The 16,814-nt window shown below is 48.6% G+C and overlaps 2 protein-coding genes and 1 long non-coding RNA gene across 3 annotated transcripts; 2 read left to right on the forward strand and 1 right to left on the reverse strand.

The window, feature by feature from the left end:
• Positions 1-536: 536 nt before the first annotated feature.
• On the forward strand, positions 537-1,728 carry noto (notochord homeobox). The gene is made up of 3 exons (XM_003962873.2): positions 537-1,031; positions 1,130-1,317; positions 1,398-1,728. The coding sequence occupies exons 1-3, from the start codon at positions 629-631 to the stop codon at positions 1,587-1,589; spliced, it is 783 nt and encodes a 260-aa protein (XP_003962922.2). The 5' UTR covers positions 537-628; the 3' UTR covers positions 1,590-1,728.
• Positions 1,729-6,035: 4,307 nt separating this feature from the next.
• emx1 (empty spiracles homeobox 1) lies at positions 6,036-10,316 on the forward strand. Its single transcript, XM_029828570.1, has 3 exons — positions 6,036-6,997; positions 8,317-8,501; positions 9,840-10,316. The coding sequence occupies exons 1-3, from the start codon at positions 6,652-6,654 to the stop codon at positions 10,005-10,007; spliced, it is 699 nt and encodes a 232-aa protein (XP_029684430.1). The 5' UTR covers positions 6,036-6,651; the 3' UTR covers positions 10,008-10,316.
• Positions 10,317-13,344: 3,028 nt separating this feature from the next.
• Positions 13,345-15,279, reverse strand: LOC115247317 (uncharacterized). Its single transcript, XR_003886375.1, has 3 exons — positions 14,974-15,279; positions 13,785-14,359; positions 13,345-13,611 (listed from the first exon to the last, which is right to left on the reverse strand). It is a non-coding gene; the product is annotated as an uncharacterized lncRNA (long non-coding RNA).
• Between the last annotated feature and the right edge of the window lie 1,535 nt (positions 15,280-16,814).

Raw genomic sequence — 16,814 nt, forward strand, 5'->3', positions numbered from 1 at the left:
GAACACGTTGGAAACAAGAGGCGTGAATGTCATATTACAGACTGGTTACGCTGCACGTAGACAAGGAAACCTGTGAAAAACGGCCAGAAATGGGCTTCAGATCGAATGAAACAGGATTCAAATATATACGCGCACACAATAAAATGTCTGTTTGGTTTGGAGTCGGTCTCCAGTTGTGAAGGGGCTTGTTACGCAGCTTAAAGCATCTACCAGCCAGCTAAGACTTAAAGACTCCAAATAAGATGATTCGGTAACATCAAGGCTTTCCCAGCGGTAATGATTACATTTGGACTTAAGATCCATGCAAGAATTTGTAGCCCGCTAAATCTGCGGGGTCCCCTGCCCCCAGCCCTCTTCAAAAGCCTTGTCATTCAAAGGGTTAGGATGTTTGACAATCCCAGCTTGTACTACTCCACCAATTAATTGGATACGTTGTCGGGATGTTCGTTTCTCTCATCTGCTACTTAGAAAGACAAAGGGTCGGTGGGGGGCAGTTCACACCTCAGTGGCCAGTCGGGGTATAAAAGAGGCGGCTCCGCTCAGCTCAGCATTCTGTTCCCTTGAGCCTTTCCTACGACACTTGACATCCGTCTTTCAAGATCCACTTTTGCTCTCAACCGAAGGCAGAATGCAGGCGCCGACCAGACCTCTGGGAGTTTATGGATATTCCGTGCGTAATTACGCACCGGCAACGATGTACACGCCGTACTCGGCCAGCCGGTGCGCCTCCTCTACGAAGGCTCCACCTGGAAAGTCCTTCACCATCGACGCTCTGCTGGCCAAGACGGAGGACCCGAGCTGCCGCTCCGCCCCGGCTCGGTGCGCAGATAAATACTACCCAGCAGCCCCGTTTGTGCCGCTCGCTGGGCACACCGGCCTAGCCGTCACGGCAGCCGCGGCAGCAGCAGCCCCTTACGTCTACTCACCGACCGTGCTGCACTCAGCCACCCACATGCAGTCTGGATATTCTCTCTACTGCTGCCCGCCTTTCAGCTACCAGCCGTCATGTCGAGGCGCTTTTTACGCACAAGGTAAAACCACAATTCCCCGCGCTGTAACTGAGTCGTTCTATAAAAATATGTTGTTGTTGTTTTCGTGGGATTAAACCACCACTTTTGTGTCTTTGTAGCGTCCATGTCCAAAGTCAACGCAGGAATGCATTCTTTCAAAACCAAAGGAGGAAAGTCGAAACGGATACGCACCAGCTTCACCAGTGAGCAGCTGTCCCGGCTGGAGAAGGAGTTCGCCCGGCAGCAGTACATGGTCGGTTCCGAGAGGTTCCTGCTGGCCTCGGCCCTGCAGCTCAGTGAAGCTCAGGTAAGCAAACAAATATGGCTAAAATGTAGGTCGGCGTGCGCGGCGGTGCGTTGTTAGTGACGTTGTTATTTTGTGCTCAGGTCAAAGTCTGGTTCCAAAACAGACGCATCAAGTGGCGCAAACAGAGTCTGGAGCAGCAGCAGGCTAAACTGGCCAAACTGGGCCTGGCGGCGCCACCCAAGAGTCCCGGGTCCCAGGGCCACGCAGACGAGGAGTTGTCCGACCCGGACGTGGACATCGATGTGTCGGATGACTCCGCAGAACACTGCTGACCCGCCAATACTGGACCTTCAAAGACTTTTGTAATTATTTAATAGAAGTATACTTATTTAATTTTCTACTCTGGTCGCTCTTCGATGAGTTCACTTGCTGTTTATACATTTGAATGAACTATTCAGAAAATATATTTTATCACGCTATCAGACTCCTGGTCCTGCTCATTCTTTCTACACAACTACCAGATCTGCAGATCTGAAGCCAGTTTCCTCCTGTTTCAGGAGTTTCACATGAGAGCAAAACAGGGTTTCACATATTTGACACCACAACCACGACACGATGACACGTCCGAGTGGATTCGCCACGCGTTCATTAGATGTTTGTCCAGTTCAAAGCAGCCCGAACGAATGCACGTGGCTGAGCGCAGAGATGAGAAGCCGCCCATCAACTCATGGTTTTAGCCTCTGACCCTTTCTCACTGGCTCCCTTCTCACCCGGAAAGACGTTTCCTCCACTGTTTGGTGGAGTCACACACATTCAGGATCACCCACTGCTTTAAACCAAGCAAATAAATCAGCAGCTCTGGGATTATTGGGGCTCTGTGCAGCCCAGGGTGGTAGGGGTCAGTCTGTCTCGGGGCCACGGAGCTGCGTCTCACTCTTTAATCCCTTTAAACGGCCACAGCGCCTCTTCTCACCGCTCCTCAATGCGCGGGGCTCCGCCAGGCCCTCCCGCTGCCCGCAGGTGTCCCGTCCTGCTCCATTCAGGGCTGACGTCTGTCCTTCCAGGTGGAAAAGGACTCCTGCTGGCAGCTGAAGCCTGTCGGCCGACGTGGCGGCCCGCTCGGGAGGGAGGACAGCGTGGAGAAAGGATTGGGATGTAGCTAATGTGTCCATCAGAGCAGCTAATTGGGGTGGTGAACCTGAAAGTCCTGTCCTGAGGTCATTTTGTGTTAATAACACGCTGTCACGACTTGGGATGATCCCACCAAACACCTGTTGGAACAGACAAGAGGTGACCAGAATCAAGAAGATGAACTATTAATGCTGATTCAAGGTTTGCTGGACCGCGTTCCTCAACTAGCGTTGGTCCTCGTTAGAAGACAGAAGAGGATATCGGACGGCAAGAGAGCGAAGCCTCTCCTGGAGGCTGGAGCAGAATGTGTGTAAAAACCCCAGAGAGAGACATTTCTAATGTGCTCAGCTGGGAATCCGACCCCCCCACGGCCCAGCGTAATCCCATTGAGTAAAAGAAAGAAGCCGTCACAGTCCTGGGAAAACCTGGAGGATCCTGGAGGAGAGGAGCAGAGGTCACGCAGCTCGTCGGCCCAATTAGCTGAAGTCTTTCAACAGGAAGAAGGCTCCAGGACTCCAAGCCGGAGGACAGACAAGGTTCTCTCGCTCTTAATGAGTCTTGAAATAATCATTTCATATTGGTAATTACGGATCTGTCGTGATTCAGCTGCACTTTTAAAACGTTCTGTCTCAGTTTTAGTCACTTCCCTGATTCCCTCCGAGTCCTCGTCATCTGTGGTGGCCTGGTTGATGAACAGAGACACTGGCGTCACTTTAAATGAAGGACATTAAACCAGCGGTGGAACTTTCCCACTTTCCTCTTTCTGGCTACGTTAAGTCACGTGACCCGCCGGCGCGTCACGCAGCTCCGAGGTGTGAAAGTTCTCATGGAGAGAAAAAACCTGCAGCTGCTTTGGACCCGCGGCCTTTAGGGCAGACGACTGTAAAGAAGACGGGGGAACCCCGATTTGCATTTTATTTGCCAGGGCAAAGGCCTCTACTCCATCTAATAGTCATTAACTTTCATTACAGACGTTTGAAGTGGAACTCGCCCTTTGTCCGCGAGTCAAAAGGCCCCATTTTAGGCGCACAATGACTTCTGACACGGGCCCGGACCAAAGCGACGCTGGAGTTTCTGAGAAACGCGGCTGGTTCTCCTCAGAAAATCCCAGCTGGTGTAAAAACGGGCAGAAATCAGAAAAAGGCCAAAGAGAAGCAGCTTTAACGGCGGGTCGAAGCTCCAGGTGACGACGTCATTTCCCAGTTGCGAGTGTTGGGATTATTGCAAGTAGATCAAATGTAAGAAATCAGGAAATGTCAAATAAACCAGTGTGAATAAAGTGTAGCGGTGAAAGGCGTGTTTGCTGCTGCTGGCGGGGGCCGGTGCGGGGGCCGGTGCGGGAGCGCAGGTGGCCCAAGGGCCGCACTTCTCACGCAGGTGGCACAACCGCAGCCCAGTGCTACTTTTCCCATCTCGTTATAATGGGGTGAAATTTTCCCACTTTTTAAGCGGAATAGATTAGCTGAACACACAACGCTAATGCGAAACAAAATGGCCAATTAGTTTATGAATGAAGGCGGGGGGTGAGAGGAGGAATGCGCTCCTGCCTGGATGGAGCCAGCACCTGACGCAGGTCCCTTTCTAATAATCAACATCGCCGTTTAATACGAGAATAATTAAATAAAAATACAACTAAAAATAACTGAAAACTAATTATGCGATGATTACAATCAGGTAAAATCGAGTATCGGGTGGTTTTCTAAATCAAGGCATTCTCGTGTGGTTTCTTGTTTGTTTGTTTTTTAATCAACGCCACGTTAAAACCATATATAATCTTTATTCTGTGGATAAAAGGGGCTTTGACGTGATCACTGATCTAATTTAAAGGCCACAAGATCCGGTTGTGGTTACTAAAATGTTCTGCTGCAGCTCAGCCACTAGATGGCGGTATCAGCCCAAACATCCAGTAAACAGGCTGCCGAGAATCTTCTAAAAATACTAACTCATAGTTAAAAATACAAAGAAGACTTAAGTTTGATTTAGGTCTCACGTGTCTGTAGACTCTTTATTACCTGAAAGCTGAAAATAACGGGTTGGCGTTTAAGATCCGGTAACTTTTAATGTTGCATCTTCGGCGGGAGGTTCCGGCGGCGTCCACTAGGTGGCAGCATTTATTCTAATAAAAGATTATTCAAATAAAAGATAAGGTTGACCATTCGATTGTATTAATTTGGAGTCTTTATTACATTTAGGCACAAGTTATAATTACAAAAAGCAAAAACATTAAAAACCTCAAATTTGATTACACGGTTTGGTTTTAACAGACCGATTTTATTTTATATCGTCAACGTGTTACAAGTAAGCACACAAATGCACAAATTTCCCCCATTCATCGCCGCTCTGAGTGACACATTTGTTCTTTATGGATTAAAAGGCGAATCATGTCGATTATTCTAATGTCAGAATCATCCTTAATTACTGGGCAGCCTCAACGATTCTCTCCCTCGCGCAGATTTGTAACTCAACTTCTTCACTTCTAATTAATATATAATCTGAATGCGAGACAAAGTTGATAAAAGGTGGATTTTCCGAGGGGAGCCTGCAGCGGGGACGCTGGAACAAAGTGGCCGTTTGTTTTGGTTCCTGTTCCTGCGCAGCGCTTTGGATCATCCATTAACCAGCCGCGGATCCGGGTCAGAGCTCCAGGCCCGCCGGGCTTCATCATTAATCCGGGTCCAGTTCCTGCTGCTGCTGCTCCGGGTGAAAGTTAGAGTCCTGCGAAGACATTTGGGACGCTCCTCCTGGGTCCACTCGTCAGTAACGAGGGTAAAACAAACAATACAGCACAAAAAAACCCCAACATTAAATGAAATAAAATACCTGAGTGCTTTCAAATATACAGCCGAGGCAGAAATCACCCCGCGGACAAACCACGTGCTTTTATTTCCCTTTCAATAGCGGCCAAGAGGGAATAATTATCCCATGAAAGAGATTTAATCTTCCCAAACTGTGGAAAATGTTAGTTTTTGAAACGGACCCACGCAGAGAAACTGGCGCCGTCTTTAGAAGCCTTTACCTCTAAACGCCCCATCAACAACCTGTTTTACCTCATAATTTCCATCGGTAATGATTTTCTAATGCAGCCGCCACACAAACGAGCGCATTAGGAGGACAATTATTAACTTGGTTAGTGCGCCACGGAAGGCTGAGCGCGGGGGAAGGAACGCGCACGACCACCGGGGGGCTGCAGGGCAAGAGTTCCCACAGGACGGGGGGACGGAGGGACGGGGGACGGGGGGGACGTTGGGACGGGGGACGGAGGGGGACGTTGGGACGGGGGGACGGAGGGACGGGGGACGGGGGGGACGTTGGGACGGGGGGACGGGGGACGTTGGGACGGGGCTCCAGCCTCCCATTAGCACAGAGTAACGCTGAAAGCGTAAATGCAGGTGTTGTTGTTATTATTGTTGTTGTTTCTGTTATTATCATCGCTTCATCACTATTTCAGCACTATTACAGCACTATTACAGCACTATTACAGTATTATTACAGTATTATTACAGTATTATTACTGGAAACAATGACAGCCAGGTCGCGTTTATGAAAAGAAATAAATTAGATACAGAAAACACGTTTTATTAAACAAACAAAAAAAAAGAATAATTTTAAAATAAATTTTCTAAAAGGAAACTACAGACCCAGGCTGGTTTTAGCAGGCGCGCGCTCGGCTTTGGGCCTCGAACACATTTCTATGTTATTTAGAAAATATCGCCTGTTCAGTGGAATAAAGGCCGGAACCAGAGCGCGCACCCGCGACAGGAACGCGCCTGGACGAAGCTAGGACCTCTCCTCTCGTTACATCAGAGGATTCCGGGTTTTGGACCAGCAACCCCACCGGCACATCGTTTCCCTTCACAGAAACGGGACATCCAGGCGCACAACGAGCCATTAATTGGCGCGCACGCGTTTCCTCGGCGCGTGACGCGTGGAACAGGTAGTCGCGGAGGTTGATTGGCAGGTGCTCTGCGCCAATCAGCGCGCGTCTGCGCAGCCTCGGCTCCCGCTGAAGGTTGGAGGCGCGTTTACTTTGCGGGCACTTGTGCACAGAAGGCGTGTGAGCGCGCACGGACTCCATGGATCAGTGCGTTCTGCAGCATCGTTGAGTTCTGAAGAACCTCCGCCAGCCAGGAACAAGAACAACCCCTCGGCTCTTCTCCAGCGTGGGTCATGACGCCTCTCTGAGGTCGCAGCTTTCCCATCGAGAAGCAGAGATCGGCCGCTGCTGCTCCGGTCCAGGTCCCGGTCCACTTGAGTCCAGACAAGATGTTCTCCTCTGCGGGGAAGCGCTGCTTCACCATCGAGTCTCTGGTGGCCAAAGAGAACCCTCTCAGCGCAGAAGAGCCCATCCGCCCCACGGCTCTGACTTACTCCAACCCGACCACTGACGCGTTAATGAACTCGTACCAGGCTCCTCCGGCCAGGTCGCTCTACCAGAGCCCGGAGCTGGTCTTCCCCGAGTCCATGGGCCACCCCTCCCTCACCGTGGCTCCGCACCAGCTCGGGGGCTCCCACCTACAGCATCCGCACTTCTTCGGGACGCAGCACCGAGACCCGCTAAACTTCTACCCCTGGGTGCTCCGGAACAGGTTCTTCGGACACCGGTTCCAAGGTAGGTGGAGGTCCCGCGGCCGCGCGACGCTTTGCGCTTTACTCATTTTCTCCAGTTTTTGCAGGATTTTCTGGAGCCTCAGATAATATTGGCAATAAACGAGAGGAGCAGATAGCAGCCGCCCTCTTATTTCCTCTCCCATTCGCCCCCCAGCAGCTCTCAGAACCCGCAGCCGGCACGAGATAAGCGTTGCTTTCTGTCCGCGCGAGCAAACGTCGCCTTGGGTCAGAACACCGCGGCTTTAATTCCCCGTTCCTTAAATCTCTCAGGAGCCAGGCCGGACGGACAGAACAGATCAGAACCAGGATCATTATTTCATCCCAGAAGAGACGCGAATCGGAGGTTAAATACCAGCTCAGGTCATTTACTGGAGCCACCAACTGGCTTTTCATTTAACTGGGACGGAACCCGACACACTGGGACGGAACCCGACACACTGGGACGGAACCCGACACACTGGGACGGAACCCGACACACTGGGACGGAACAGTGCCGATGTGTTCCAGGCCCCGCAGATAAAATACCTATTTAAAATGGGACATAACGTTTGTCGGAATACGGGCAGACACACGATAGATTAATTAAAAGGACAAAAACAGCTGCAGAATATTTACATTTATTATATTAACGCCTGGAAAATAAATATTAATAATCGACCAAAAAAAGTAGTACACAGATTTTATTTCAAATTTGACGAGAATCCATTTAATCAAAATGTAAATTCGATTACTTTAATGCTTAGTAAATAGAAATATGAGAAGAAAGTCAAGAGAATTTGATGTTGAATGAATATTTGTATTAATTTAAGCTAGTTATAGTTTAAACATTTAGTATTACCGAGGCTGCAGGGTTGGACTGTTTACCTGTTATATATAATTAAAACTTGACCTTATGCTGCAGTCATTCATTACGTTAATTATTTCTCAGCTTTGTCTTCATTTGTTTAAGGTTTTATAGGAATTAAATGCGGCCCTGCTTATTTTTAATAATATCAATGCGTCGCAATTCATAAGTTGATTTTTACTTTTTCAGGCTTTGTTAAAACGCAACACACGCACTTTATAACCCTAACAAACACGCACAGTTTTAAAGGGAATTCTCAGGAAATATTACAAAAGTAACAATACATAGTAACTTTATAATAATAATTATTATTAATAATAATAGCCCCCTTTAATAGTATTCGACTGTTTACCTTCGCACTGTTTACCTCGACGCCTCCTCCTCTGCTTCCTCTCCTTCCTTCTCTCCTTCCTCCTCTCCTTCCTCCTCTCCTTCCTCCTCCGCTTCCTCCTCTCCTTCCTCCTCTCCGCTTCCAGGTGGCGACGTGTCCCAGGACAGCCTGCTGCTCCACGGGCCCTTCGCCAGGAAGCCGAAGCGCATCCGCACGGCCTTCTCGCCCTCGCAGCTGCTGCGCCTGGAAAGGGCCTTCGAGAAGAACCACTACGTGGTGGGAGCCGAGCGGAAGCAGCTGGCCAACAGCCTCAGCCTGTCGGAAACACAGGTCAGCTAATGCTAAGCTAGCCGAGGCGCCAAAAGATGCACCGCAAACACCTCAAAATAACGCAAAATAACGCAGTTTTCAGGTGAAAACGGACAATCTTTGCTTAGATTTGAGGGCAGATTTGACTGAAAGGCTTTCCCCCCGTTAAGGTCCACAAAGCTCGACAACTGTGGCGAAAAGTTCCGTTATAAAAATTCTGTTCGGTTATAAAAGTTCAATTACAAAAGCTCCGTTATAAAGGTTCGGTTATAAAAGTTCAATTATAAAAGTTCGGTTATAAAATGCGAATGTTGAACTAAACGCACTTGTTATTTTACATCGTACAACGGATTTAATATACGTATATATTTAAAAATATAAATAATAAATGAAAAATATAAGTTAAACTAGTAAAATAATTTTGCATTAATAGTCATGTGTAATCCGCATTATTAGGAATAATAATTCTAATATTAAAATTGATAATTGTAATAATATTACAGGAGGCTATTTTCAACATTATCACATTAATTATGATTTAAACAATTTACAACAAAATACAGCAATCCAGCTAAAAATATAATTTGCATTTAAATTAATCAAAAAGAGTATTATGAACTAGTTGTGTGAAATAATTTTTTTTCGTCGTTCTTAATATGTTTATATTTAGTTGTTTTTTTTAAAAATTATTGTAGTTCAATTTTATACATTTTATTGTCATTGCAACATTGACATATTCTAAACTGGCGCGACACTCCTAAACAGAGAAACATTCTGTTTCTAAAGTGTAATTATTGACGTTAATTGTGAAATATTGAACAGTGTTATTGTGTTGTCTTGATAACTGCACACACACAAACGTTCTGCTACTAAAAAAATCCTTCAAGGTCCGGTTTCATCATTCAATATCAGTGCATCTGTTTTTTTAATCACTTGAAAACAAGGTTAGTTTTTAATAGTGTCCTTGAGGTTGAAGGTGTGAGGAGAGTATTGGCATTAGCCTTAGCATTAGCGTGGTTGCGTTGGTTTCCAGATTAGCGATCTGCTCCGATGAGAAACCGTTTTAATCAGTTTGTGCGTTAATGGAGGTGACAACAGGCGCACAATTGGACCTACATGGGGGTGTAATCAGATGTGGAGCAAAATCCTCCAAATATGTTGGTTTTAATCCAGTAAAGAGTGACTAGCAACATTAGCTTTGAGCATTTGGGCTCACTGACAACTTTATTGATAAAGCATCCATTTCACTACAAACGGAGCTGAACATTATCACCATGCTCTCGTTCCAGGTTGTTTAACCATGAAGAGAACACGTAGCTCCCGTAGGACTGAAGTCTCCTCGTTTCTTTGCGTCTGCAGGTGAAGGTGTGGTTCCAGAACAGGCGGACCAAGTACAAGCGTCAGAAGCTGGAGGAGGAGGGACCGGAGAGCCAACAGAAGAAGAAGGGGAGCCACCACATCAACAGATGGCGCATCGCCACCAAGCAGAACAGCTCTGAGGACATTGACGTGACCTCGGAGGACTAACCCCCGCCCCCCCCGCCCCCCCAAACGTTGCCCTAATCCACACCCGTCCGGTGATTTGGAGGACCAACATTATTTATTATGCTGTAATATTATGAAGTGTAATTAGACCCGTTAGAGGACGACACCAGAACCTCACATGCCATTCTCTGTGACGCCGGGAAGGGAAGCTCCCCTCCTGAATACCTCTGGATCATTTCATCTCTGGTGTTTAAAGACACAAGCAGCAAACTAGCGCTTTTCTTTTAAATTGTATTATTATTGAGGTTGTTTTGAAAAGAGGCTATTTACTTTATTAAAGCTGTTTTCACCACCTGCTTAGGTCATTAACACCTCACTGCTCAGCCGCCCACGCCGACACCTGTGAGCCACGTTAATTTGAATTCGGCTCCTCGGTGACTCCAACATGGCGTCACGCTCGGAGGGAGCGAAGCTGGAGGAGCACCCAGAACGTCGGCGTCCCCCGGAGCGCCGGCCCGTTTATCAGACATCTGCAGCTCCAGCAGAACATGCTGTCCATGTACTGACAAAGGGATGTTTTAGAAATAAAAACCGAGCCGATTCTCTGATGAGAAACAGCCTCCTCCCGTTGCACGACGCCGATTTCGTCACATTTGTGTGTTTGTCCTTTTGTTGTTCTGGAGTCCAACGTGTTGTAAAAAGGCATCACCGACGTGTCTGGATGATTTATCGCACCGCCCAACAGGCACGTGAAGGTAAACGCCACAAACGTCCCTTTGACATTATTGTGGTCATATAAGTAACATTGAAATTTAGAGCCAAGTGGTTAGTGGGGCGGAGCTTAAATGAACTGGTCTTAATGGGAGTGACTGGGCTTTGGGCTGTAAAGCATCAGGGAGACTCCGTGACCTGGATGTAGCAGGAGATGAAAGGACTGGTTCTACTGGGAGAGAGGGGATTACTGGAGGCATCTAACAGAGACTTGAAGTGCTGTACAGAAATAGTTTTGTGGTTCTAATATTCTGTAATTAAAACCTCTTTAAAACCATCAAGACATCCGGGGGCATTTTTGTTGTTGCGTTAAAAGAGATCCCTCCCCAGTTGGGAAGCTCCCATCAAAACCCAGGTGTCAGGAATGTCACACAGGTGTCAGGTGTGTTACCTCTCGGATTGGCATTTCCTCCAAATTCCGTCTGAAGGGGGACACGCCACTAATGCCGCTCCGGCGTGTGCATCCTGGGAAAGTGCTGACTATTGTGGTCCAGTCTGCTCACCAAAACACCCCAGTAATCACCTGTCAAAAGAAACGGAAGGAATCCCCTCCTGGTGACCCCGAGGCTTTGGAGATGAGCCCTGACGTCTGACCCTGAAGCCGTGTTTTGTAAGCTGGGAAACAAGAGCAGCAGCCGCTGAAGCGGAGGGAGACTCAAATGCGCCGCAGCGGCTTTCACAAAAGGCGCACAAAGAGTCGGACATCTGCGGTCGGAGAAGGGGCCTTGTTTTGAGTTTCCAGGATATCCTAGACGCACCACAGGTGCAGCGACGCCTTTCAAGACTCGCCGCATTCCTGTTCAGCCAAATAAGCACAGAAGGTGTTTTAGCCGCTACAGTCCTCGCTGAGGGCACGTGAGGTTCGCGTCCAGGCGCAACAGAAGCAGCCAGAGCAGCACCTCGCCCCCCCCCCCGGTCACCTAAGTCAGCAGACACAGGAGCCCACAGGAGGGGGTGAAATACTGGTTCAGTTCTCAGCAGAAAAGCGTGTTTTAATGTGGCATATTAACTTCATGCAGCGCTAAATAATGCGGCGGCGTCCCGGCGGTCCGGCCGCTGCTCCGGCTGCTGCGCATCGAGCAAATCACAAGATAATTGCTGAAAAAGCGGAACAATGCGGAATTATTTTAAAAATGGCCGACAAAACATCTCTGCTCGGTGAAAAGTCCTAATCACAGACACCAGGAGAGGGCGGGTCATCGTCGGTGCGCGAGGAATCGGACCTTTTCTGCTCGTTTGGTCAACGCGCAGGTCTACGTTCAACTGAAAGGAACTCAAAGTAAAGCCTTGAATAATCCACGTTTGGGCCGGTTGAGCTGCAGCAGCACCGTGCGCGTCACAAACGCGGTGCCAAACTGAATAAACACGGTTATTATGGCACAGATCGTGACGGGAGATAATCTGCCAAAAATTACACAGATCAAGTGGAAATCTATACAAACGCGCGCAGACGCTTCAGGAAATTAGCATTTATATGGTGGAAGCCGTGTGTTGTGATGTGTTTATCCTGTGTGTGCATGTCTGTGTATACATTGTGTTCATTTGCAACATCTAAACCAATCATTTGGCGTTTCATTCAAATGCACACACGTGCGTGTTCTTGACTCATTTTTAGAAGGCAACACTGCGTCAACATCAAGCATCGGGGCGTAAACAACACGTCTCTCTGGCAGCATATGCTAACGTGCACAGCCAACTGGAGCACAACCCTGCCGGTGTCACCGTGGCGGGCAGCAGACATCACGCACAGGCCTTTAATAGCATATCAGTCACGCAATCTGTTGCCGTGGTGATCTCAGGCGCCACCTCTTCTGACTGAAGGTCAGAATAATTCAGGGGTGCAGACGCATCCACAGAATCTGAGATTTAACCTTAAAATTTAAGCCAAATAACCCTGAAAAAGCTTCAGTCTTCTGTATTTAATCCATGAGTGCAAAAAAAGAGTCAAACTTGCAGATTAAAGTGTAATTTGAGGTTTTCATCTTCTAATATTTGATGGAGAGACAGATGGCTGTTAGAGTTGGAGGCAGAATCCCAATCAGGCATCCTGGAAGGTGTGAAATGGGGAAGTGGGACAAATTGAGCAGGCGGGGGGTCCAGGGGAACAGGGCACCCATGTTGCTTTTTGGAGAGGGGTTTCTTTCATCTGCTATTATTGTAAAAGTGCAAAAAAGACTGGTGAGATAAAAACAGGTCCCTTCATGGAGCGGGAGGCAGCATTTTCACAGGACGGTTGGCGCCACATATGTCTGACGTGTTCTGCCATATGGCCGTCTGAGCTATTTCCAGCAGTAATTAAATCTTAAACATTGCAAAGCTGGAGCTGGCCTGCTCCGTTCGGAGGGTTATTTGGCAGAGAGAAGACAAAGAAACAGATTTAATGAGTAGAAAGGCGCATCCTAAGGTAACAAGGCTAAAGTGAAAGCACCGCCTTGTAACCTGGATGGCATCAGTGAAGGAGGCTGGGGGCAGATCCCACAGGTGACATCTCAGTGTTACACCTGTGTGGACAGGTCGGAATAAAGGGATCCGGCACAATTCAGGACCCGGAGAAGTAAAGCTGGGAACTGATGAAACGCCACAGAAGAGGAGGAGAAACGTTGTGGAACAAGCGAAGAATAACCATTTATTACCGTTATAGTCACATTTGATGAGAATCAGAGGAGAATCGTTCCTGCAACGTCTGAGGGAAAAGACAGCGGGACAAGTTGTGGACCACGTGGACCGGTGGGACACGCTGTGGCGTGGACCAGCTGTGGCGTGGACCAGTGGGACAAGTTGTGGCGTGGACCAGCGGGACAAGTTGTGGACCACGTGGACCAGTGGGACACACCATGGGTGGGCCTGCTGGACACGCATGGACCACGTGGACCAGCTGTGGAGTGGACTGGTGGGACACACCGTGGACCACGTGGACCAGCTGGACACGGCGTACAATGAAAGCGTTTTTAAATGTAATAGATTACTAATCCTGCTGTTTATACATTTAAAGCTGAGCTAAATTCAAGGTGTTGGTTTTTTTTTTTATTAATGTGGAAACTAACAGACCTTTTGATGTTTTGGAGCTCATCTCCAGAAATATCTCTCCCTTCCAGCCAATATTCCGGCGCTGGCCTCTAATCCGCTCTTCAGCGAGTGGGACAGCGAACTCAGCAGGAGCTCCAGAAAGAGCCGCTCCGCCTCTCCTCCTAACGAGGAGAGCTACTGCCTAATGAGGGAGCTCATTAACACATATGGCTGCCATAGTTTAATTAGCCGACACACACATGCACGCACGCGCACACACACAATTACACAAGTGCGTCTGTAAACTGCAGCACAAAGAGGAAGGTCATGGGGAGGAAAGGTCAGGTGAGGGAGCACGTGAGCGTTGCTGAAGTGGAATGTTCATATCATCCTGAATTAAGGCTCCATTTCCTGCAGTGTTGGCTGCGTTCACACGAGTCCCTATTCTGGCTGCGAGCCACTCTGGAGGTCAGGTTCTCCCGGGATAACGCGACACTGACCTGTTGCCATGAAGAGACGGACCAGCAGAACACGTGTTCACCTCTGTTGCACGTACGATCTGGAACGCTGGCGTCTATTAGGCCGTTAATCACGTCTTTCCAGGGTTCACGGCTGCACTGCAAAGGTACAATTAAAGTGTGAAGCAGGTTTCTAATTTCTGCTCAAAACAAACACCTCACAAAGGAGGTGGGGGTGTTTCTGAGCCCCAGTGGCCCCGGAACCCTGAGAAAACCCCTCCAGCCACTCAGCATACCTCCACACAGGCAGGCAGACAGACAGGCAGACAGACAGACAGGCAGACAGGTGGGCAGACAGACAGGCAGGCGGGCAGGCAGACAGGCGGATGAGCAGACAGACAGACAGGCAGGCAGGCAGGCAGGCAGACAGGAGGGTGAGCAGACAGACAGACAGGCAGGCAGACAGACAGGCAGACAGACAAGCAGACAGGCAGGCAGACAGGAGGGTGAGCAGACAGGCAGACAGGCAGGCAGACAGACAGGCAGACAGACAGGCAGACAGGCAGGCAGACAGGCAGGCAGACAGGCAGACAGGCAGGCAGACAGGCAGACAGGCAGGCAGGCAGGCAGACAGGCAGACAGGCAGGCAGACAGACAGGCAGGCAGACAGGCAGGCAGACAGGCAGACAGGCAGACAGGCAGGCAGACAGGCAGACAGGCAGGCAGACAGGCAGACAGGCAGGCAGACAGGCAGGCAGACAGGCAGGCCTTACCTGACAGGCCGTTTCTGCTGGAGCTTCCTCATGAGTGTGCGACTATGCTGCCTTGACCTCCTGCAGAGCCGCTCATCCATGTCTGGAGAACTTTCCCTATTTTTATGGAAAATGTAACAAATGGGATGTGATAAAACTATTCACAGCTGCGTAATTTAAGCCCTAACAAGGTCGTTGCTTTACGCATATTTACAAAGTTCTGCCCGTTACGTCGTCATGACGACAGTCTACCTTTAAACACAACCATGCCGAAAATGAGGTGGCGAGCGCACACACACACACACACACACACACACACACACACACACACACACACACACACACACACACACACACACACACACACACACACACACACACACACACACACACCTCCTTGCTGCTGACCATGTGAGACAGCATTTGCTGTCACTGCTCTCAGCAGTCTCATCTATCACTGAGGGGCCCCCGGGGGGCCGGTCCCCATCCTGTTCTCGCTCCATTGAGAGCCAGTCAGGCTGATGCAGGGGAGAGCTGGTGCTACTCACCTGAAAACACCGCCTGCTCACACACTCCACCTCTCTAACATCCAGCTGCTGGAAAAAAACACCTGGACCCCCCCCCCATCTGTGGGTCAGCCCATGTGTGAATACAGCAGGAGATCCTCCAGAGAGGCGTGCACACCCGGGGGCACAGAGAAGAGACGGAGCGTTGGCGTGACAATGAGAATAAAACGTGTTTGCTCCACCTAAACCATCTAACCTGACCTTCACTACACGCTGGCGTTAGGGAGCAATTTCAGAGGCGTTTAAACTCACACTGCAGTCGGTGTAAAGATCAAGTCTGGGTCAAAGGTGCTAAAGGTGCCGGTGATGGAGAAAACAACAAACTGACAAATATGAGGTTTTCTTGAGGTTAGAAAGTGAGCGGCGCACGTGTGGCAGCCTCTGGATGCTGGCAGCACCTTCCAGCTGTCACCAGGAGCGCTGCCGCCCTCCAACAGCTCCAGAGGTGAGAAGCTGCTCAGACAGCTGTCTCAGGAACCTGCAGATGTTCTACTCACAATAGCGCTGCTTCTCTTCCACTTCCACTGAGCGGCCACGAGTTCAGGCAGCTTCCAAATGACTGTTGCAGCAGGATTTCGGTCGTTGCTCAAGGGCACAGCGGTAGGCACGGTGTGGTTTTAAACTCTGAAATGAGAGTCTGGACGCTGTAACCAAGAGGTCTTGGTTGACAGCAGCAGCGACGCTCTGAACGTGTTCACAAGAGCCAAAATGAACATAAAGGAATGTAAATGTAGACGACCTTTCTCCTTGACTCCAACAGGAACAGGAAAACGTCATTTTAGAGAGTTTAGCGGTGGCGCCGCGAGCCGTTTTAATTTAAGACAAAAGCGCTGGGTTATCTGCGCGGCCCCCCAGGCTGCAGGATGCTTTGTGAGGGGAATTCAATTGAGTGAATAAATAGCTCTTTTTACCTAAAAGGGATTTCTTTTATCCAGACCAATTAAAAGGGACAGAAAGCAGCAAGGCATTAGAAAATAGTTTGAAATAACCAATTATTTTGCTTCATTTAATGATTTAATTGTTAGTCTTTACAGATGAACACAGCCAGTAATTATTAATATTTGCATTAATTACATTTACATATATAACTTATCTAATAAAAAGTGGCAGCTTTGTGGAAATGCACCCAAGAACTTTGCACGTAATTACTTCCTAAATATTGCAAATAATGACAAATACTTTTCAGACAACAAATTAAATATCTGGCGGCGTGTCTTTACTCCAGTTAAGGTCTTCATAATCTAATTGAATGACAGGCTGCTGCTTGATTAGGTTATTACAAATAAATCTAGCCTT

Source organism: Takifugu rubripes, chromosome 2 (genome assembly GCF_901000725.2).
Source record: "Takifugu rubripes chromosome 2, fTakRub1.2, whole genome shotgun sequence".
Classification (NCBI taxonomy): Eukaryota; Metazoa; Chordata; class Actinopteri; order Tetraodontiformes; family Tetraodontidae; genus Takifugu; species Takifugu rubripes.

Excerpts from the sequence above, each read along its gene's own strand:
- noto (XM_003962873.2), top strand. The coding sequence starts at position 629 with ATGCAGGCGCCGACCAGACCTCTGGGAGTTTATGGATATTCCGTGCGT. Across the intron at positions 1,032-1,129 it reads AGGCGCTTTTTACGCACAAG|CGTCCATGTCCAAAGTCAAC; the intron begins GTAAAACCACAA and ends GTGTCTTTGTAG. Across the intron at positions 1,318-1,397 it reads TGCAGCTCAGTGAAGCTCAG|GTCAAAGTCTGGTTCCAAAA; the intron begins GTAAGCAAACAA and ends TTTTGTGCTCAG.
- emx1 (XM_029828570.1), top strand. The coding sequence starts at position 6,652 with ATGTTCTCCTCTGCGGGGAAGCGCTGCTTCACCATCGAGTCTCTGGTG. Across the intron at positions 6,998-8,316 it reads CTTCGGACACCGGTTCCAAG|GTGGCGACGTGTCCCAGGAC; the intron begins GTAGGTGGAGGT and ends CTCCGCTTCCAG. Across the intron at positions 8,502-9,839 it reads TCAGCCTGTCGGAAACACAG|GTGAAGGTGTGGTTCCAGAA; the intron begins GTCAGCTAATGC and ends TTGCGTCTGCAG.